The sequence below is a fragment of the Rutilus rutilus genome (genome assembly GCF_951802725.1).
Source record: "Rutilus rutilus genome assembly, chromosome: 21".
In the NCBI taxonomy this organism is placed as follows: Eukaryota; Metazoa; Chordata; class Actinopteri; order Cypriniformes; family Leuciscidae; genus Rutilus; species Rutilus rutilus.
In genome coordinates, this window is record NC_140226.1 from 19,883,406 (window position 1) to 19,906,475 (window position 23,070).

Sequence of the window (23,070 nt, forward strand, 5' to 3'; positions counted from 1 at the left end):
TTCTCGACTGTGTTGCCAAATCTCGATAGAAAAACAATCCAAAATTTGCCGTCTTTTTGATACTTAATAAGTAAGGTAGGTGATGTTTTATTGTACTAAGGTGACCAAGCACTAGAAATCCCCAAAACGTGACTGTATTCTACGGATAAGATAAAAAAAATATTTATAAGTGAATTAGTTAATTAAGCAGCAACCCTAAAGTCGCTTATTGTATGCGGACATGGCAACACTGCTGCCCGACTGAAGTCAGCCAATGAGATTCGTCGTACTGAAATGCAGTGCTTTCATTGGTTACTGCGAGTTTACATTTTTTTCCCCTTTGCAATACATTAACGCTGGTAATAAATAACTTGCATTTGTTTACTTCATAAATTAAAAGAACCCGCTGTTCCGTTGCAACTATAAATGTAAAAATTTAAGTGTGAACTGATACATTTTTCCATAATCACCATTCATCAAGACTGGGTGACTAGGATAAATCACAATAATTACCGAAAATAATAATAAAATAAATAAATGGATGACAAGTGGCGTACATCATTTTGGTTTCAAAGCAAAAAAAAATATTAATTTAACTATATTCAACGTATGATGTTTTTAAACAATGTTTTTGGTGAAACACTTCCGCAGTGTTTCAGTGACCCCGCACTGCTGTTTCTGAGAGAAGAAAGTTGGTTGGTCAGAGAGAGGGAAACACACGTCGCTGTTCCGGAACAACCTTCAGCAGCTCCCCGACAGCATCCTTCAGCCTTCAGAGTAAGACGCTTCAAATCTACTTTCACATTGGCTTTGCAATCATAATACTTCAACGCCATGGGACCACCTCTACCGTGTTCCTAAAAAAAAATCTAAAAGTCGACGTTTTTTCGATGCAATGATAACGTCAAGCGTCTGCTATGGGTTTAACGTTATGCATAGAGAGAACATCACTGCTCTGTGATTGCAAAGTAAAATACTGCAATAACGCGTGAAGTCCATGATAAATGATACAATTGCAGCTTCTAACAACTCATTTCTTAGTATAGAATATAGTGATATAAATGTTTTTCGTCCTTTACCCCCTAAACTTATCAAATCTGGCCCTAATATCTTTAAAATGACCCCAAGACAACGCAGCCAGGATCGGGAGGATGTGATCGAGGAAGTGCGACTGTAATTATGTGACGTGTTAAATAATGACTGACCGAAAGGGGCTGAGCATAAAGGCAATTCCTATATTTACACACAGAGAGATACACATAATTACTTCACCTTTTTAACACCGTCTCCTTTGAGCAATAAACGCGCGCGCGAGTAAAGGTTAAGGAGGCAGTCGTTTATTCACCCTGCGTTACTTGATAGTCAGTGGGAGGAGAGAGAGAGAGAAAGAGAGAGAGAGAGAGCGAGAGTGTGTGAACGGTGGACGACAGGAAAGCGCTCGTGAACAGAATGAGAGAATCGATCAGCTGACCTTCTGTCTTCTTATTATTATTATTATTATTATTATTAATACCAATAAGCGTCACATCCCGACTGGACTTGCTGTTCTTCCCATGACAGAAAAAAAACAGGATTATTTTTGTTGTGATTTTGAACCGAACTGCATTTCATTGAGTTTAGAGGACTATTCTGTAGCACTATGTCGCTTTACGTTGAAGGTAAGATCATTAATCTTTTTCTTTTTTTTTTTTTTTTTTCGTTTTCTTTTTCCTTTTTGTAGGCCTACTTATAAAGTACTTTTAAGTTTGTATTGGTTTTCCCGATATGTCTTGATTAATTAGATGATCCTAGTGATCAACTGGATCTTACCGCACCATGTAAAAGCTGTCAGTTGAATCCTGATGAGAGTGAGAGCTGAATGGACCCTTCAGTCAATGTTGACTGATAGACTGGAAAAAGTTGCTCTAGAAATCTGGCTCTGCAGAAATTAAAGCGTTTATGTAGGGCATTTCATAGACTTTTGACCTTTCCAGACTGTCGGTCCATTCCTCGCTTTGGTTTTGCTGTTAGAGGTCTGGTTCTCTGACAGCTATTCATTTGGCCTGAAAGCGTCTAATTTAAAGATATTCTACATTAAACATAATTATAGGAGTTACTGAGTTAAGTCTTCTGACTGTCTGCGTTTAACAGTGTTTCGAATGTACAGTAGGCCTACTAATTTAAATCTTGAAATTAAAAAGCTTTAGGAATTAAAAGATATAATACTAAGAAACATGATGACTTACTTAGATGATTTTTAAAATATTTGTATTTTATATTTTATTATTATTATGATTTATTCTAACCAAGGCTGCATTTATCTGATCAAAAATACTGTAAAAACAGTAATATTGTGAAATATTTTTACAATTAAAAATAACTTTATATGGTTTAACTGATTTGGTGCTCAAGAAACATTTCTTATACATTTTGAAGACAATATTTTTGTGGAAACCATGATACTTTTTTCAGGATTATTTGACGAATAGAACATTTAAAAGAACAGTGTTTATTTGCAATAGAAATATTTTGAAACATTATAAATGACTTTACTGTCACTTGCTGATGATGATTCTTTTGCACAGATGATCAGATGTTGTTACTTTAAATCATTATCAAATCATACTAGAGAACAAGAGCATCAGGTTTTACAAAACCTTGTGGAGTTTGAGCTTGAGTGCTACAGTCAAAAGAGTGACATGCAATTGCACATTTTCAATCAAATTCTTAATATTATTTTGAATAAAAGCATGAAGCATTTTCTCTAGTTGTTTAAGCCCGACACACTCTGTATGATTTTGGCCATGATTTGGCCGTCTGAGACCAATTTTGCAAATCCTAAAAGATTCCTCTGATCCTAGGCTAAAGTCTGAAGTCTTTGATCGTCAGTTTGACGTGCTCACCGACAGCCGATTAATGACCATTGTGATTAAATTTGACCTCTGACAAAATTCTGGCAGTGTCAGAAGATCAGAAGATCCTACGACGAGTCAAATTGTCTTTGTTTTTCAAGACAAGCCATGACCAAAATCAACGTTGGAGATTTCTTTGTAGCCAACATTTCTATCTCACATGTAAATGCAGCCCACTGTCACCAAACGTGTCATTGATTGATGTAAAACGTTTTTTTAACACGTCTTCATTGTCGTATAGTATGACCTTAAGGTCAACTGAGATCTTACTACAGTGTGAACATGTTTGTACAGTCTGACAAGGAACAATCGTAAAGGACAATTATAAATCGCACAGTGTGCACCCGGCTTTAGACTTTTGGACGTCTGGATGTACGGTGCAGTGCGTGGCTGCACTTTGACCCATGCAGAGCACATTTTGATGATAGTAGCATTCTGAGAGTTAATGGCTCTAAATAGCTGAGCACTCTAGTTATCTTTCATGTTTTCTTTGCTGTGAAGGTGAGATGAACTACTGATGTGTTGGTACAATCATTTGTTAATGGCAATTTTCAAGTTATCCGTTTTACAGAGTACCTTTACAAAATACCCCCAGAGTATTGGTAGTATCATACTTCCTGCATCCCTCCATTGTCATTCTTTATAACATTAGAGCTTATTTATTGTCCTTTTTTTAATTTTATTTGGTAAGTAGCTGTGTATGTGAAATAATGTACAGTTATTAATGCAAAATAACCCCTGGTCATCCTGTTAGCTGATTTTGCATTGTCACTGTCTTCTTTAAAGGGGCCATGAACTGCATTTTGTAAAAAAAAAAAAAAAATTATAATGTTCTCTGAGGTCCACTTATAATGTTATCAAGATTTTTTTACAGCCTTTTTTTATTAGTAATAAGCTGTTTTCTATCCTGTTTTTGACCCTCTCTTTCGAACACTTGCAAGACTTGGAAGTAAACTCCCACTGCTATGATTGGATCACAGTTTTAACATTTGCATATTAAGATAAGTATTTGAGTTACCACAGTTATAATTGACAAAGGATGTGTTTCGTGTAAACGGAATTAGGAATTGTTTGTCAATGTTGTTCTCATTGTTCATCCTTTTCAATAAAATGAAAAATGTATACATTATCATTTTGCAGTGTCGTTTTAAATAAAATGAAACGAAAAATTTAAATGTTGTGTCTTACTAATGACAAAACAGAAGATCTCGCTCACTGAAGATTTTATTCAGGATTACAGTGTATCAAACCAATAACAAAAGCTCTACATACTTTCTTCCATATCCGATAATATAACGAATTAACCCCATAAATGCCGAAGCAAATGAAAGAATAGCAAATCACAACAACTATTCAGTTTGACTGGCGCTACAGTATAAATTCTAGTCAGTAGCGTAGGGGTGGGACAAAATATCGATAGGGCAATATATCGTTGTCTTTCTCCATGCGATACGAGAATCGATATGCTGGCGCCAAATATCGATGTTTTAATTAATAAAATAAGCCGTTCTAAATAGATTTCCCTGCTCCCAGCATCACTACGTCATGGCTTCTCGAGGTGGCCCTCAACACATGAATGAGGGAAACAGGAACATAAGTTAACTAGCTTAAGAAAAAGAGGTTTTAAACAGGATGGTGGATGGAGTAAAATAATAGATGCCCCAGCCACGTTTAAGTCCAAAGTCTGGACCCACTTTGGCTTTTATACCATTGATGGGACAGATGCCTGGTAAAAGTAAAGTGCATGGGTAATACCGCAAACATGCAAAGCAATCACTCTGATCTCATTGAAAAAAAAATATTTACTTAAAATGTTCAATTTAATTTACAGACTGAAAAACTATTTGTGCTGTTTTCTAACAGTTTGGACTTGAATAAAGAGAGAAAACCTGCACTTAACCTTTTCACTGGTATTTTGTTTTTATAGTTAGACAGATATTGTGATGTATCATTATAGGATTGTCTAGCAATATATTCATTATCGCAGAATTGCTGTATCGTGAGCCATGTATGGTATTGTGACATACACTTTGTTTCGCTGAGTGTTTTCAGCATACAAAAGCACAAATACTAATTCTGAGAAATACAGAAATGGTCTCTTATTTAATGCACTGGCTGACAGTGTTGTAGAAGTTAAATGTCACATGCCAGGCAGTATGTGAGAAGATAATTATTGGGGGTTACGCGCAACAAACTTCATTGCTTCTGGACTGGTTCAAGTCTTTTGTATGTGCTATGTTAAATATAAAGCTGTTTACTCAAGATGCCTTCAAAGGAGCAAGCAAAGATGAGCATAACCGATATCCATCACATATGCAGATTGATAATGATATCTAAAAGTGTTTTTCTTTTTTTCTTCTTACTAACATTTAGATATTTAAATAGAATAAAACGGCAACAGTAAAAATAACTTTCCAGGCTTTCTTTGACAAGCTGATGCAATTAGACCTGTTTTAATGTTTGTTCATGTGACATTCAGCATAAAGCCTATTTTGGCACTATGGCAGACGAATGAATTAGATTGGGTGTATACAGATGAAATGTGGTCAAGCAGGATTCAGTCAGGTGGCCGGAAATGTAGTGTAGAAGGTAGCACACTTGAACACGACATAGTTATAAAAGCTGATGTCTAAAGGTAATCAGAGTTGGAAGGCTGCTACCTCAGGATCTATTATTGAATCAACCTAATCAAACATAATGTGGTTTAACCTCTCTTTCTCTCAAGGATAAAGGGGTGTATTTGTGGTAGAACAGGAAAGTATTGAGTCACACCTTATAGTACAGTCAGTGTAATGGCCAATACAGGAAATTAACCCAGAGGCCATTGATGATGTGTGTTTTACATTCTTTAAATGCTCAAGTCTTGATGATAACATTCATGCCTTCTGGTATTTTAATTTTGGGCCAAAAGTAAGGCAGTGGTATGTACAATTATCAGTAAAAGCTGCCAACTTCCTTATCATACGGACATATTATCACTGCAAATAAGATTTATTACAAATCATTTTATTTAAAAGATTTATTAAGGAACTGTATTTAAAGTTGAACACACCAACTGTATTTTTTTATTGGTACGACTCATCACAAGTCATTCAAATTATGTGAAAAACTTTAACATTAAAGTGTGTGGTTTCAATTGTAGGTCTGAGTAAAGAGTTACCAAGCAACTTCTACGGGATGACTCAGTTTCAGGAAGAGATGCGACAGCAGCTGGAGAGCTCTATGCATGTTGAGCTGGAGAAACTCTTAAGCACGGCCAAAGGTGCAGACGCTGAGGTGAGATACAAGCTTACAAAAAATTCAACACATTTTCAAAAATTCAGCTAACTTTTTTTTATGATTTATAGACACAACTATTCAAAAGTTTGGTGTTTGTAAGTTTTTTGAATGTTTTTAAAAAAGAAGTCTCTTATGCTCACCAAGGCTGCATTTGTTTGATCAAAATACAGTAAAATTATTTTAATTTTATTATTATTATCAATGTTGTTAACGTTTGTGATGCTTTTTTTTTTACGATAAAGCTAGAGGTATTTGGCTGGTTATGTGATCTCAACATGTCAGACTAAGAGCCAACCTGCTCCATGTTAAATAAAACCTGTTTTATTAGGCTACTGATATGACTGTTTTTATCTCAAGCGAGTGCGCTTTTAATTAAAAGTAGATATCATAATTTATTTTTTTATAGTCTCAGTTTTAGTGCATTTAGACATGACAAGGGAGCAAAGATGAGAAATGAGAGGAAACTTCTTTGGGTGCCATCTGAGTGCTGTAGCTGATGAATGACGTGCCAGCATGACGGGAGAGATTTCATTGCACTGCTGAGCTGATGTTTAATTAGTCTCACCATGAGACTGGCTTCATCATGATGCATCTTCTCTCTGGCATTTCTTCAGCCCCTACACACTTCCTTCTGTTCATCTTTTACCCTGCTTTCATTTTTCTTTCTTTAGCTACACTGAAATTCTCAGTTAGTAGAGTTCATTTGAGCACGTCACATAGTGAAACTCTGAGCTGTTTGGCGATTCACCCCAGTGTTTCCTCAGCACCATATGGTAATAATCAGACTTAGCCGTCATCATCATGACACATGCTGACCGCTTGTGTCACCCCTCCCTCTCCGTAACACACAGACTCCCATAATCCCACCCAAACATTTACTGCCAAATGACGTATTAAAACCCACACCCTGCTAGTTCAAATAAAGTATGATAAGATCGATGACGTAAAGATAAGATAAGTCATCAGTTTACAGTTGAATTAGACGTTCCAGTGAAATACACTCTAATAGACCTATTGCTGTCTATTATTAATCAAACAGTAAAGTGTTCACCGTATAATATTATTTATATATACTACTGCTCAAAAGTTTGGGGTCGGTAAGATTATTTTAATGTTTATGAAATAAGTCTCTTATGCTCACCAAGGCTGCGTTTGTAGAAAAAACAGTAATATGTTTTAAATTGTAATAATAGTTCACAATATGTTTTCTATTTATAAATATATGTTTATATTTTAAATATACATTTTTAAAATGTATTTCAAAATGTAAATGTTTACTGTGCATTGTGTGCAAGCAACGGCAGTGTCGCAGGGCAACGAAACCTACACTTCAGTTTAGCAATGCATGACGTCACCCATTTAAAGTAAACGAGAAGCGGTAAAATGCTGATGCCCTTAAATTTAAAGGCAAATGTAAAAGTTTAAGTACTGAATGATTGAGAAATGCCTTTTGACTCACCACTATTCTGAAAATATCTCTCAGTGTCAATAAAGGTTATGGCCTGGTTATGGAGGTTAATGCATTGTTCATTCTTGGATAGGCCTATAGTGGCATCATCTGCCAAAATAGGTTGAGTTTTAAGTATTTGTTTCTCAGAAGGAGAAAACAGGAAGGACAGTCCTCAATAACTTTTTCTTTTTTTTCTTTTTTTTTGCCTGCTCTCTTCCCCAGGTGTCTAAGAAGGACTTTGACGGCTTTAGGAAGATATTCCACCGATTTCTGCAGGTGAAGGGACCTTCAGTAGAGTGGCCAAAAATCAACAGGCCCCCTGAGGACTCGGTAAGATAAGCAAGTGATTGATCGCACACAAGCCTATTTCTTACACTCGCTTGGATTCTTAATTTAGCCCACATTTGGTTACTTTGTTAGTAGACCTATAAGCTGAATATGCAGAGAAAGTCAAGCCTAGCTTGTCTATGCACACTTCAAGTATTAAAACCGAGAGGTGAACGGCACTCAGAGCCTCTGCTTTGAGTCTCATGTGTTGCCATTAGCATCGCCTCAGGCTCTGGGAATTAGCCATCTATGATTAAAAGCTTCCCACATTCCAGCATGAATTAATTTTTATGCCATTCATACACTTAAATACATAAGTATCCAAAGACTTTGGGTCCAGTTAGAGTTAAAGTATTAGCCTGTGTAGATAGACATAGTGTGAATGATTGTGTGTGTGCAAGGAAAATTAAAAATAAAGCTTCGACATTGATTTGTGTCTGTGGGCAAGAGGAGGGGGGGGGGGGGGGGTGTAAGAAAGACAAACAGTGAACAAAAGTGTCTCCTAATTTGATTTGGCTGTGTGTGTTTGTTTCACATAAAGAATCCAGTGTCGGTCTGCTTTCCTCTGGGTCTGTGATGATTATGCAATGCTCTGGAAGAGCCAGAAACCCACACGCAAGCCTTTTAGCTCCACAAAGAATCACATGCAGGCTATACTATGAAACTGCTTATGAAATGTTTGCTGCTATAGTCTGCAGCATATAGCAAGTTTATCTGAACAGGATATTAAATACATCACTCCAGAAATTCCTGTTTTGAGTGCACATACAAGACAAGAATTAAAACCAAGCTCCTTTCAGACTCAAAAAGTAAAGTTGACCGTTACATATATGTGTGTTTGCATATCAGTTGAATGATATTTGAAGAAGGTGAGGTTGTTGTTGGAGGAATTACTGCAATATGTTTGGTTTGGGATGAGGAACTGAGGGAAGTGCTCTATGTACTGCAGTATTTTCTGTCATTGCGACATGTCCTTATGAAACTGTCTTTGCCCAAAAAACTAATTCTCCGTTAAACATCTGCTGGCTGTTTAAAGGCTAACCAGTCGTTGCCAGAACTTGCCCTCTGGATCCTGCAACATCATGCCTTATGTTTGCTGTAATAATGACCAATGTCATCCCATTAGATATACTATACCCAAGGCCAAGATAAGTTGCTGATTGACTTGTTTGTGGTGTAAAAACATCAAGTCACTGGAACTTTTACCCAGAAATCTTTACCCTGATTTTATGTTGAGTTCATCATGATATTTCCCATCCAATCTCAGTTCAAAAACCTGATTAGCTCAACTGTTGCATTTTAATGCACATTTTAAATTTAAATATATTTTATTTATTACATAAGAGTCAGAAAATTAGGATTATATTTTTATATTAACCGTTTTTTTTAACAGCTTTCAATTCAAACACTTATGCAGGAAATTATGACATGAAGTACAATAAAAACATGATTAATTTATCATTTTTCTGATATTTCCAAGATGATCACAAGACCTTTTCTTGTGTCAACTAAATAACTTTACTTTGTTGACAGATTTACATCAGCAAAAGTAGCAACAACTGTGTTCGATACTTCATAAAAACACAATGTTTCTGTTTGCAAGACATAAAAACACATAATAAAGGTAAGGAGTATTTAGAATGCTGAACTGGCCCCAGGTCGTCATTATTATTGTTGAGCATTGTGTCAGCAAAGGATTCCTAAATGCAGGAGCTATCCCGCAAGTCTGTTTCATAATTTGCATGTCAGTAGGAACCGTACCAAAGGGAATGTTATCCTTCCTGTTTGAATGAGTCTAGTTCAAGTCTTCCTGCCTTAATTCACCACAGTAATTACTCCACATTTAAAAACGCACTGCACACAGATTGATGATCTTAAGGTAATGTTTATCGTCAAATGCCTTATTACTTCTGTGAACCTTTAAGCACTGTAGTTGTTCATCAGCCTCTCTTTCTGCAAGACGGAAGAAGCTCTTCTAATGTGCTTATGATGCAAACAGACTTTCTGACTGTGCGAATTAGATTCTGGTCTTGTGACGCTGTGGGAGCTGTGAGGTTTTATTATCCGTGTGTGTGTGTGTGTATATGATTGTGAATGTGTAACAGGTTTGAGTGTAGAGCAAATGGAATGTGGCTAAACCAGAAACAATAATTAAACAATCTGACTCAACCACTGATCTACTGTATATATACACAGTAAATGACTGCATTGCTCATGACGTCAAAAAGTGAAGCCGCCTCGCCCCACATGTTGGTATTCCCTAGGATTCTCCCACACTCTAGTGAATTAATTGGAAATCATCTGATTTTAATGAGAAAGCTACCTAATGAGTCAGTGTTTTTATATCTGAAGTCTCCATGTACATTCTTACAAAGAAAACGTCATAAACATTTAAATGTTTTTTTTATTTTTTTAGTTAGTTAGGAATTTCCCCTGCTTATTAAAAGTTACATTAATCTTCATTACAGTAGCGAATATCAGATCAGCTGATGAACAAGACACCTCAAGATTTGTATTACAAATGTCAAAATGATTCTTCTGAAATCTGAATATGCTTTGTAAGGCATGCGCTTACAACTTAATTCGCTATGTACAATTATTCACTGTGGTTATGTAATTATGTTGTGTTGTATAATGTTTTTATTCATACAGAAAATGTAAATGATTCAACAGTGGTTTCAATAACAGCATGTATTTTGAATCAGTAAAGATGACGACTTAACAAGGTATACAAATAACACTTAGCACATTCATATGCAAAGCCATAGAATTTGAGCTGACCTGTGGCTTTTTAACAAGTTCTCTAAGAGTCTGAAGTAGACGTTGGTCAACAAAAAGCCAGGAAATTATATACACGCTTCACAGCATATTCTGAGAAATAAAGCTGACTGCGTATGGATTTAAAGACATGAAGCTTTATGTCACTCTGAGCAAGATAAGTTAAACCTTCACAGTAAAAAAAAAAAAAAAAACGCACTTGCAACTTTGGGGCGGCGGGCCGCCGGCCGCCGCGTCAGGAAGTCTCGTGTGATATCAGGTCTCGCGATGTAAACAATTGCTTTACGGCCAAAAGAAATCTGCTAAAATGCTGTCATTATTGCGCTCCCTCACGCTGTTCGAACCCGAATGAAGAAGACGTTTTAAAGAATGTCCCATCTGCTTTGATGTCGTTGATCTATAGCCTCTGGTGTCTGAGAATCACCAACGAGTTTTTACAACAGTGTTGTCAAATATCTATCCCGAAGCTGTGGGGGGAGCTCTAGAGAGAAACCTGCGAGCAAAAAGCGAGAATACAGCGAAGAAATCCCGAAGCTACTGAGTGCTGCTTTAAGCAATTTTTTTTTTCTCATTTTTTAATTGTTTAATGTAATTTAAGTTGAAATGACTTAAAAATTCAAGTTGATTGTACTTAATTTAAGGCAGCAAATTACTTTTAATACAATACAGAGCAATATAGTAGTAGAGGCTTGTAATATTTGTATAGTATAGTATAGTATAGTATGTATTGTAATATTTATTGAATATATTCAAATAAGTTTCTGATAACAAGCCCATATATGTTCAAGTTTAATATTTCCTGGATAATTACATACATAAATAAATCTATTTTGTGTTAGGCCAGTTACCTGTGTCAAAATCTTCACGATTTCTATATATCACTTATCCTGCCAGAAAAGTCCCACTGGCAAATCGCATAATTTTAGGTCAAGGTTTTGGCTGTCGGTAGGGAATACCAATATGGCCGCCAGAACACGTCACGTTGTTTTGAAGCTCAGGTCTCTCATACTTTCTTTTCTTTTCTTTCTTTTCTTAGGAATTCCTGTTGTTCTCTTGATAACAGGTTAGTTAATTCAGTCAGACAGGTTTCGTTTAGGACATTGGGGGAAGTGGTGTCAGAGCAGTTTAGAACTGGATTCGGGTTTAGTCATGTGCCTTTTGTTGGCACAATTATTCCACCTCAGCTGTATTATGTAGTATGCACTAAGAATATACTGTGTCTGTGTGTGTGTTTGTCTTGAATTTCGGTCTCAAAAGGAAGGATTTAAATGCTGCTTAATCTGAGAACACACTAAAAACTTGAAAAATAAGACTTAATCCACATTACCACAACAATAACAATGCCTGATCAGAGTTTAAGGACATTGGGTGTTATTCATGAAACATGAGCCGAACAATTTTCGGTCTAAATAAATCGTAAATCTGTTCATATGTATATTAATACACTAAATTAATTGCTACAGTTTAAAAAAAAAATTGTATGTATGATTTACACAGAAATTTGTTCTGCTCATGTTTCATGAATAAGGCCCATAGACTAACAGAACAATAAGCAGGTGGACACAATCGTGGTAGAGGCAGATAAAAATCACTTACATTTGTTAATTTAGCAAACCCTTTTAGTGAGATACCACCAGAAGCATTAAACAGGAAGTAATGTAATACAAGTAATGTTACCATATCGAATTTGTGCAAGCAGTACAGCACTAGTGCAATTGTAAGTGCTATTTTTTAAGTGCAAAAAGTATGTTGAATCCTTTCAGAAGAGTTATGTTATAAAAGTTCTGTGTATACAGAATTATTATTTCTCTCTCTCTCTGTAATACTACTGAATATTTTCTTTCACATTTTAACAGTCACATTCATCACTGCTGTTACTCAATGATTTTAATCCAGGAGTATTAACAGATGTGATAATGAATGTGCGTGCTTTATTTTATTTTTATTTTTTTGTTTGTTTATTGGCCATAAAAAAGCATTATAAAAATGCAGTCAATACAGAGTAGATGCTTTTAACTGCACGGTTGTGTATGACCTAGTTTCATTGCACAGAGTGGAATTAACCAAGCCAATCAAAACAATGAACCAAATTACAAAACAGCAAATGGTATTCTTTGGAATTCATCGGATTAACATATGAATACTATGGTATATGAATATGGCAATAATTACGTATCATGTTATTGCCAACTGATACAATACAATGGAGCACACTGTGTGATAAAAGTGAATTTTAATTGAACATTCTTTGATAAAGTCAAAGAATCAACTCTACCTGTCATTCTACAGCAATGTTTCTGAATCTTCATGGGCAGACGAAGATTCACAGTTTGTAGAAGAACCATTAGGAATTGAAAATACATGATGAATAATGTTTTTATTTGAATAAACACGCAGTAGCAACATATATATTTTATAAAATCAGCTATTTTTTTGTCTTGTGGACTATATGTTAACATCTTTTATGTAAAATATCTTATTCAGGACAGTACTAAATAAAAATATAACATGCATTTTGTATGATCCTTCTTATTTTGTTAAAATAATTAACATTTAGCGGATTCTGGAAGGGGTGTTTAAACTTTTGAGCACGACTGTATGCCCTGACTGACAGTTGTTTCTCTTTCTTGTCTTTGTTTCAGATCCAGCCATACGATAAGATTAAGGTGAAGGGTATACCAGACAACATAGCGGACAGTCTGAATAAGCTGGTGGTTGTGAAGCTGAATGGAGGTCTGGGAACCAGCATGGGCTGCAAAGGGCCCAAGAGCCTGATTAGTGTCCGTAACGAGAATACCTTCCTGGATCTGACCGTCCAACAGATCGAGGTTTGTCACATGACACTGACAGCTTGCAGTACTGTGTTTAATAGTTTAATCCATGGAGGTCTATAATATCTTCCCATTCATCTCAATGACAGTTGTTCAGCAGGGGCTAAAGGGGCTAACAAGCCAAACATCGAGCCCTTGGTTTAAACATGTCTAGTTTATTTGTTTCCATAAAATAGAAAATTACCTCTCTACTGCATATAATTTGCATTTTATTATGTAATCAGCTTTTGGTAAAAAATAAATAAATAAAAATACATTGCTACAATTCTATGCATTTTTTCATTGCACATTTTGCAAGATAATGTCTTTCTAATAACCTTTTTTGTTTTTATCTGTAGAGGACACACATTCAATTATTGTCTCTTGTAAATGTATTTCAAATAGGAGAGATTCTCAGATTTGAACCCAAAGAAATATAAATCACTCCAGCTGTGGAAAAAGCAGCAGCTGTCTGAGAGATTTGAAAGTGAGCAAATAGACCTCCACCCATAAGTCTTAAATCACAAACATATGTTCCTCTGTCTTTCCCTTCTCTTGCTCTCCTCATCTACAGCTGTAAAACACAGGCACATTCCATCATTTATACAGAGCCAGCATTTTACACTAGGAGAAACAGGCTCTGTGCTGGTTATTTTTCTCAGTGCCATGGACTGTAGGTAGTGTGCATGAAAGAGAACTTAGGGTGAAACCAAAACAGAGAGGGCTGTGTTCTGGGCAAGAGGGAAAAAGATAGGGGCAGAATACTGAGCCCTGTGGGACGCCCTCGCTGAAGAACACTCAGCTCAGTGTCTCTTCGGCAGACCATTTACCTGCCTCATGTCGTCAGATATCCTGCTCACTGAATAAGGCCTATTAGTACATGTAAATAGGTAATCTGTCCTTCTCCCACAGAAATGCAGGCTGTCGTTTCTGTGCTTGGCAGGCCTTTAGCAAGCCCTTAGGCCAGTTTATACCATTTGGCTTCTCTTTTGCTAGGACTTAAGGGCATACATTCATAACAGGAAAAGGACCTAAAATCTGTCAACACATCCGTATAATATATAACAGTTTCTAAGAGTATGATGCATTTTCTTTTTACTTTGTAGTTATTTGGACAGGTACCATTAATACAGGGAAATTGTTTGTGTTTGTGGGTAATTCTTCAATTAGTGGAAGGTTTTTGTCCCCTAGTATAATTGTAAAAAATAATTAAAATAAAGTTTTAAACTTTTTATTGTGTGACTAAACTTTCACAAGATAGTTTATGTATGTTTGTGCTATGTTGAAAGGCATCTGCATTTATTTGGACACTTGTGCCTTTTAGTAAAGGGTTTCTGTTAATTTATCTGAATATGTAAATAATTACTGCTGAAACTGGTGTCTAGGACTTGGCTTAAACTTTGCTCCAAAAATAGGCATCTTTTTTTTTTTTTTTTTTCTGTGTTTATTGCAGTTCTGTTGATATTAGCCAATTCACATAATACTTCTGTTCTGATAAATTATTGACAATGTTCATCACAACAGTGTAACTGTAGAGATTAGATAGTAATTTTTTTTTTCTTTGGTCTCTTCAGCATTTGAATAAAACATATAACGCTGATGTTCCACTGGTTCTAATGAACTCTTTCAATACGGATGAAGACACCAAGAAGATCTTACAGAAATACACGCACCACAGGGTCAAGATACACACTTTCAACCAGAGCAGGTATTAACCCCCCCCACACACACACACACAGAGACACACACACACACACACACACACACACGTGTTTACCTGACATAAAATAGTCTTACATTTATTTTTACATTTTTAAAATAGAAATATGTTTCATTTATTTAGGGATGTAATGCATATTTTTGAGAAGGCACCACTTGAGTGGGGAGTTCAGTCTTCAACGTATTTTGTAGCTTACAGAAACAAACAAAGCATATAAGCACGGACACCGCAAGGCAAAGTGCACCTTATCTCAGCGCATTTTGTGAAACAGAGGCTGTTCTTTTGAGTCCTGCAAACCTAAGTCCTCCATCAGTACGCTGAGTTTGGTCGATTAGTAAAAGCAAATATAAATTGTCTCTGGTAAAAGTCAATTTAATGTAAGGAAACAAAATATGTATATTTTGTAAAATTTTGGACTGATTCCCCCAACCACCCGCATGCTTTTTTGCTCCAAAGTTTTACAAACTATACATGTGTTTTTGCTAGTACTTATCTGTATTTAAATGTCAGAAAAATAAAATTACCATTATATGATTGAAAACACAGTCCGTCTCTGGTTCAGCTAAAGCGCGAACGCAGATTTAAATTTAGAAGTTGATCACGTGATGCACTGAGCGTTCTAATCACACCAGTGTGATCATATGCTTCAAAGGGTTGACCAAATGTAAAAATATACTTTTGGAAGCTGCATTCAAATCCTTTTGGCAAAAAACTTTGATGGGGCTCGTGCCCCCTCGGTTTGAATGGGCATGCAACTGCATTTATTCATAGTTTTTATATCTAGGAAAGGAAGGTTTTTCAAGATTTATCTGACTTCTCATAGCAAGTATTCTGAGTATAGCGAACTAAACACAAACCACAGATATATACACATGAATATTATGATATTTATGTTGTTTGAGCACAAAATACCACTCAGCTGATGACATCGCATTACCACACACATCTAACAAAAACACATTTTGTCATTCAGGTTTTAGCGCAGGATAAAAAAGCTGAATTTCTTCACCTTCATAATGCATGCTGCTGACCCTTAGCCTGCAAACACTTAAAAAGTTTTGTAAAAAGTTAAAGATTGATGAGGTTTCTAAGCAATAATAGGGATACGTTAATATTTAATGGACTTGTCAGAGTTGAAATTTATCTCAAAGCTAACAACAGACACTCGTGGGATACGGTTAAATATGCTATTTAGAATACAGTGCTAAAAGACAGCACATACTCAGTCCCGGTTGAAGCTGAAGCTTGTGGAAGAGACAATGTGATGAAAGGAAGAGGAGGAGGATGAAGGCTACATAAAACGTCAGATGTTTTCCCTGGCTTCATTTGACCTGAATAAGCCTGAAATGCAGGAGCCAGAGAAGATTTTAGAGCCCCTCTGAGAATACATTTGCATAAGCAGTGTATTTTTTGTGCTTATAATCATAAACAAGGCATGTTTTTTCTTTCTGTAAAGAGGAAACACTTTTTGACACTGTGTGTTTGCATCTATCTTATCTATCCATTTGATCTATTATGAAGTATTTCAGTATTACAGTATTACAAGTATTCCATTTGATATATTTGATAACATCCAGTCCTTTACCTGAGCTTAATATTTAGAATTATCTTTTATTTTTATATTTTCCAGTTTTTATTTTACTTAGTTTTAGTAATTTTGCTATGTGCTTTTGTCATTTCTTCTATATATATTTGGCTTTAAATATATTTTTATCTCAGTTTTAGTCATTTTAGTAACTTTTTAGTTTTAGTTAAACTAAAGTCCGATGCTCAGTATTAAAAATCTATATTAGAAATTCAGACTTCTTTCTCTGAATTTTGCAGGTATCCACGGATAAATAAGGAGTCTTTGTTGCCGGTCGCTACGGACATGGGTATGACAGGAGAGAATGCAGATGTGTGGTATCCACCTGGTCATGGTGACATTTACGCCAGCTTTTATAACTCTGGTCTGTTGGAGCAGCTCATCGCTGAAGGGAAGGAGTATATTTTTGTCTCCAACATCGATAACCTGGGCGCAACGGTAGACTTGTGTATATTGAATCACCTGGTGAGCCAGCCAAATGGCAAACGCTGTGAGTTTATCATGGAGGTCACAGACAAGACCAGAGCAGATGTGAAGGTGAGAGAATATTACTTGTGAGTGATATCATACAGTAGTACAAAACAACAGCGTGACTTGTGTAACAAGAAATTCTCAGAACAGATATATTTTCTTTTGTCCAATCAATTCAATAATTTGCATTTAATTCGGTAGGGTTTTACATTTACATTCATTGGCTTGGGTAAAAGATTTGTTCATGCATGTATATAAATGAGGTTTATTTGTGGGGAACGAGGCTTATATTTGTTGTATTGACTTTGAATGTTGCATGTTTTTGTTGTCTAGGGAGGTACGCTCATTCAGTATGATGGTAAGCTTCGGTTACTGGAGATCGCCCAGGTTCCCAAGGCTCATGTTGATGAATTCAAATCAGTGACCAAGTTTAAGATCTTCAACACCAACAACCTGTGGATCTCCCTATCTGCCATACAGAGACTACAGGAACAGAATGCCATGGACATGGAAATCATAGTAAACCCCAAGGTAGGAAAACTCTAATTGTAAAAACTTTCAGTAACCGCAGCTTGTGTGGAAAAAAAGTATTTTATCTACATAGACACTTTTTGTTTCAGTTGGAATTAAATCAGTTTGATTGATGAATCTGAACATATTGTTTACATGAACGCTAAATAAGTGATTTTATTTCAAATCCAGTTCCAGTTCAAAATCAGATCAAGTGTTTACATGTCCTATCGAATTAATTAGAAACGGTTTAAACCACCCCTTACAATCAAATAGAATTTAAATTGGGTTTGGCCAATTCATTGCAATTGACATGGTTACATGTTACTTTTATATTCTGACTGTGCTGCTACTCGCAAGTGTCTGCCAAATGCATAAATTAATGTAGTGATAATGAAAGGATTATTTGAACAACTAGTAGACCAGAAACTTGAATTTCAGTTTTTTTTATTATTTTGAAGTTTTAATTTCCCTTGTCAAGTCTTCCTTTCCCCCAAGAGTCACTCTTAATTTTGTTGTAAAGCACGATTTCTAACTATGCACCAGAAACCTCTTGTTTTATTTCCCTGGTCTTCCTCTTCTTTCCACTACCACTTCTGAAACCCTAGGTGAGACCATAATTAATGTATCAGGCCACATGGGACCCTGTAACACTGCGCTTCAGCAGTCTCCTTTGCAGAGTGTTCACTTCTGAATCAAACCCACTTACAAAACCCTTTACACCAGCGGTGACCGGTCCTGCTCCTAGAGGGCCACACTGTCCTGCAGAGTTCAGCTCCAATTCCAAATTAAACACACCTGAACCAGCTAATCAAGGTCTCACTAGGCATACTAGAAACTTCCAGAGAGGCGTGTTGAGGAAAGTTGGAGCTAAACTCTGCAGGACAGTAGCCCTCCAGCACAAGTTTGGACACCCCTGCTTTACATCAAGTGTGCCGCACATGTCCTGAAAAGGGAAGCCAAAGCATTTTGATCGCCCCCTAGTGACTGACTGAAGTATAGGTCATAAGCCCCGCCCTCTCCATATAATAAAATGGGACGCGACCCAAAGTAAAAATCCAATTACACTAAGGGGGCTTTCACACTAGCACTTTTGGTGCGCACCCGGGTTCGAATGACGTCAGAGTTCGGTTCGTTTGGATGATGTGAACGCTGTTTTCCGAACTCGGGTGCGCACCCGCGAACCGTACTCGAGTCCGCTTAAAAAGGTGGTCTGGGGTACGGTTCATGTGAACTCGGGTACGGTTCGCTGCTGATATGAACGCAATCGTACCAAATCGCGGAAGTGAACCACTATTGATGCCATATAATGTGGTGTGTGCCTGCGTGCGTGTGTGTTTAACAACTGTAAAAGGGTCTATACACTTACCTTGACGAAAAGCGGGATTGACGCACTGCAAGCAGAGATGATTTCTGCTTGCCTCCACAAAAATTGTCTTCGGCGGACATCCCGCTGTCTTTGGAACGGTTTTAATATTTTTGCGGCAGACAGACGTAAGTGTGTTTCTGTATCTTTTCTTTGAAAACAAAACCAAAGGTTAAAAAAAGAAGAACAAATGTGAAGCGAGCAATTCTATCCATTTTGACGCTTTTTCATAGCGGTTACCAAGCAACGCGAGCACGCGCCAGCTGCAGCTTGATGACGCAAGCGTACCGCAGTTCAGATACAAATAATATAATGTGAACACAGTCCATCGGGGGCGGGGGGAGGGGGGAGCAATCGATCTCGGGTTCGGAACAGGCAATCGAACCAAGTGTGAAAGCACCCTTAGATTAGATATATCAGTTAGATATTTGATGCAATAAAAACGGGGTGGTTAACAGCTGGGCTTGCGATTGAGTTTGAGGCAGCAGAAGTATGAGCAGGACCTTCATACGGGTCCACCTCAGAATCATTACTGCGCAGACTCGGGCTCCGAATGAAAATCTGCAATGACTGTTTCTGGGATATTTTGGCTTCATTTTTCTACAGTGGAAGGAAGCGGAGACGCGTTGTCCATCTTTATTTAACAGTCTATTCTTTACACAAGCACTTTAACAAGCTAATGTTGTGGAGACTGCGTTTGAGCATCTGTTTTATACCATATCCAATATCTGATTTGAGTGGAGAATCATTTGGGATCTAGTTCGAGCCGAGGCTTCAGAGTGTGATCAGGGGATTTTATGGAGGGTTTTACAACTGACATTAAAAAGTACATTTATAAACAATTTCTTTTGGGTTTTCTGTTCTCAGTGTATCACAGGAGACTAAAGAATTGAAAGGTAACCATAAGATGAGGTGTGTTTTTGTGTGTGTCAGTTCATATAGTTATACTTTTTGGGGGACACATTTTTTAGAGGTGAGCAAAAAAAACCTCCTTTTGTTTTGAGGACATACAGGGACCTCAACAATTAGAAAAACTACTGATACATAAAATAGCATTTTCACTATCACTGTGCCCAAACCAAACGCAATGCAGAATTTCCAGTTTACAAGTGATTTGTCTCTCCACACATGAAGCTGGTTAAGACAGAAGAGGGTTGCGTCTGGTTAATGCAAAGTGGGTAGTGTGTAATAATTATAATTTGCATTCTATAAAATCAATAGAATTCTATGATATGTGCTCATTTAGATAACCAATTAAGTGTGTCTTTGTGAAGTAGTACACAGTTCAGCAGAGCTCGTATTGTAGCACAGTTTCTCCCCCGAGGCCCGGCAGAAGTCTGTTCTAATATAGATAGAGTCTGTTCTAGATTTCTTTACATCCAATCCCCACCCACGTCTGTCCCTGTCAACCTTACGCTTTTTCTGCCTGTGTGATACCAAGACTGCTTCACAGTGCTTGCAGTGATACCTCTCACTTTTTTGTTTTATTTTTCACAATGTAATTTTTTAATGAAAATGTCATTACTGGAGTGACAACTGGTGATGTATGCTCGACTTCTCCACTCATTTAGTTCGATTAATGGATACAACCAAGTCCCCACCCTACAGTTTTTCTTTTCTTTTTCAATAATCCATTTAAGGTTTAAAAATCATTTTAGGTCCAATTTTATACACAGTGGGGTATTAGACTACACTGAAAATTTGAGTTTTTTTTTTTAAACCTGCATATAAATACATTTGTTTGACAATTTTAAGAGAATAACAAAACTGTTGTTTAAAATCCTTCTCTTTCTCTCTCAGACTATAGACGGGGGTCTGAATGTCATTCAGCTAGAGACTGCGGTTGGTGCAGCCATCAAGTGCTTTGATAATGCCTTGGGCATTAACGTGCCTCGCAGCCGCTTCTTGCCTGTCAAAACCACATCTGACCTCCTACTGGTTATGTCCAATCTGTACAGCCTGGAGGCAGGGTCTCTGACCATGAGCGAGAGGCGCGAGTTTCCCACAACTCCTCACGTCAAACTGGGCAGCTCTTTTACCAAGGTACCGCACCTAATGAAGCATTCACAACAAATGATCCATTCAAAACACATGGTGTTCCTCTCACACTACACAGTGTGTAGGCACGATCACATTACCAATGTGACATTACCAAGTCTGCCAGGCAGAAATCTCAGCATGATCTCAGCTTTTGTTTCTCTAAAGAACAATCACTCTCAGCTAATACTTAGCAAGCCTTGATCCAGTTCTCTCTTGTCTTTCAGGTTCAGGAATATATCTCACGATTCGAGAGCATTCCAGACATGCTAGAGCTGGATCACCTGACGGTGTCTGGTGATGTGACCTTCGGAAAGCACGTCTCACTGAAGGTAATAGTAAGGAACATCTTAAATTCTGCAATCAGACGTTTTTGCAGGATGTTGCACAGACCGGTTATTCCTCTGTCCTCTCCAGGGAACCGTCATTATCATAGCCAACCATGGAGACCGAATCGACATTCCGGCTGGCTCTATGCTGGAAAACAAAATAGTGTCCGGAAACCTTCGGATCCTGGACCACTGAAGCCTTTGTGTCATGTGACCTGGATGCAGAATCACGTGACTGATCCACACCTGCCACTGTCCTCATCATCATAACCAACCACGGAGACAGAATCAACATTCCATGATGGAAAATAAAAGACAGCACATCTGTGTAGTGACCCGGATGCCAAATCACATGACCAACCCACACCTGCCACTCTCAGAGCCTCCATCAATGGTGCTGAACACAGCGCCACAGACACCATACAACTTCCACATCATTCCAGAGACATTCGTTTTGTAGTAGTATGTGTGTGTTTTTCCTTCAGTGGTTCTCAAATTCAATGTGTAACACAAGTCTTTTTATTGTGTTTTGTTTTCGTTTTTTACTCTGAGAATTCAGTGTTTCTCTCGTTGTATCTATGGCATCGCAAACTGATCCTTCTACGTGCTCAAAAATGTGAAATAAAAAGTGCAAAGCAATAAGCGTTCTGCGACAGTGAAGGCTGATGGTTCCGTCTTTGTGTTCTAGAACCTGTTCTAGATCCTGAAAGTTCTATGGAACTAAATAAAGTGCAATATGTAACAGAACACTAGCAGTGAATGTATCTTCATTTCTGCTCAAGGTGGATTTCACAGAAACTCCCTGGAAATTAAACACAAATGCTTGTTATTATTGACAGTAAATAATGAACAGGAATAAGGAAGCGAGGGAACAGGCATGTGCACGAGTAAGGGAAAGAAAGTAAAAAGAGCGTCTAACATTGCAGCAGTGTTTAAGGGCTCTACACAAGGCCTCCCAGACTCCCTGGAGGCAGGAGGTTATTGTGTTCCACTGGTCCGTTAATGTGAAAGCAGCCAAGCATTAAACCTGCTTTTAATAACCTGCACACAGAGCAGGAAACACACACACACACACACACATTGGTGATTTAAGATCAAAGAGGTCCTGAAATTGTATGTGTAGTATGAAACATGGGTAGGCCTATTCATTTTGAGATTTGCTAAAGATACATTTAACAGTGCTATTAAATGATTGGTGTTTTTAAAGATTAGCCTAACTTTAAGGGAGCGTTAGATGACGGCAATGGTAATTTCATTGTAAAAACAGGGAAATGAGCAAGTAAAATTAAATGTCCAACGTACAATACCGATGAATTTTGAGTGTTTTGGATTGAAATCAGTTCCTGTCACATTAACAGAACCACATGGGGATGAAATGTTATTTTGGCGAACATGTATTAATGTCACAAGATGAGCTCATTTGAAGCAAAAACAGGAAATGGGGCTTACAGATCCTGCTCTAATATAATAACCACACAGCTGCTTTCAAAAGTCTGGTGGTGGTTAGTAGTTAGTAGAGGTTTGTCAACCAGAAAAGT

At 37.2% G+C, this 23,070-nt stretch overlaps 2 protein-coding genes across 5 annotated transcripts in view; one reads left to right on the forward strand and one right to left on the reverse strand.

Annotated features, from left to right (window-relative positions):
• The window catches only part of wdpcp (WD repeat containing planar cell polarity effector), a 75,558-nt gene extending 73,677 nt beyond the window's left edge, over nucleotides 1-1,881 (reverse strand). Inside the window, exon 1 of one of the 3 annotated variants that reach the window (XM_084393296.1) lies at nucleotides 1,794-1,881. Coding sequence is in view for 1 of the 3 variants with exons in the window: in XM_084393292.1 (XP_084249418.1) it covers nucleotides 1,789-1,796 (8 nt within the window). In the remaining 2 variants the exon portion in view is untranslated. Of the gene's footprint in view, nucleotides 1-1,788 lie in introns of all 3 variants that reach the window. The other 2 variants (XM_084393294.1, XM_084393292.1) reach the window with 2 other exon arrangements.
• Nucleotides 631-22,279, forward strand: ugp2b (UDP-glucose pyrophosphorylase 2b). Of its 2 annotated transcripts, none has more exons than XM_084393301.1 (10): nucleotides 631-756; nucleotides 6,013-6,146; nucleotides 7,822-7,929; nucleotides 13,347-13,532; nucleotides 15,089-15,222; nucleotides 17,059-17,356; nucleotides 17,624-17,821; nucleotides 20,967-21,209; nucleotides 21,431-21,535; nucleotides 21,621-22,279. In XM_084393301.1, the coding sequence occupies exons 2-10, from the start codon at nucleotides 6,048-6,050 to the stop codon at nucleotides 21,726-21,728; spliced, it is 1,479 nt and encodes a 492-aa protein (XP_084249427.1). In that variant the 5' UTR covers nucleotides 631-756; nucleotides 6,013-6,047; the 3' UTR covers nucleotides 21,729-22,279. The 2 variants fall into 2 exon arrangements, with proteins under 2 accessions (XP_084249427.1, XP_084249426.1); XM_084393300.1 differs by lacking the exon at nucleotides 631-756 and adding an exon at nucleotides 1,358-1,637.
• Nucleotides 22,280-23,070: the final 791 nt, after the last annotated feature.

What these genes read in the sequence shown, in the direction of transcription:
- ugp2b (XM_084393300.1), top strand. An exon ending in CACACTTTCAACCAGAGCAG is followed by an intron (nt 15,223 to 17,058) that starts GTATTAACCCCC and finishes TGAATTTTGCAG; the next exon opens with GTATCCACGGATAAATAAGG. An exon ending in AGACCAGAGCAGATGTGAAG is followed by an intron (nt 17,357 to 17,623) that starts GTGAGAGAATAT and finishes TTTGTTGTCTAG; the next exon opens with GGAGGTACGCTCATTCAGTA.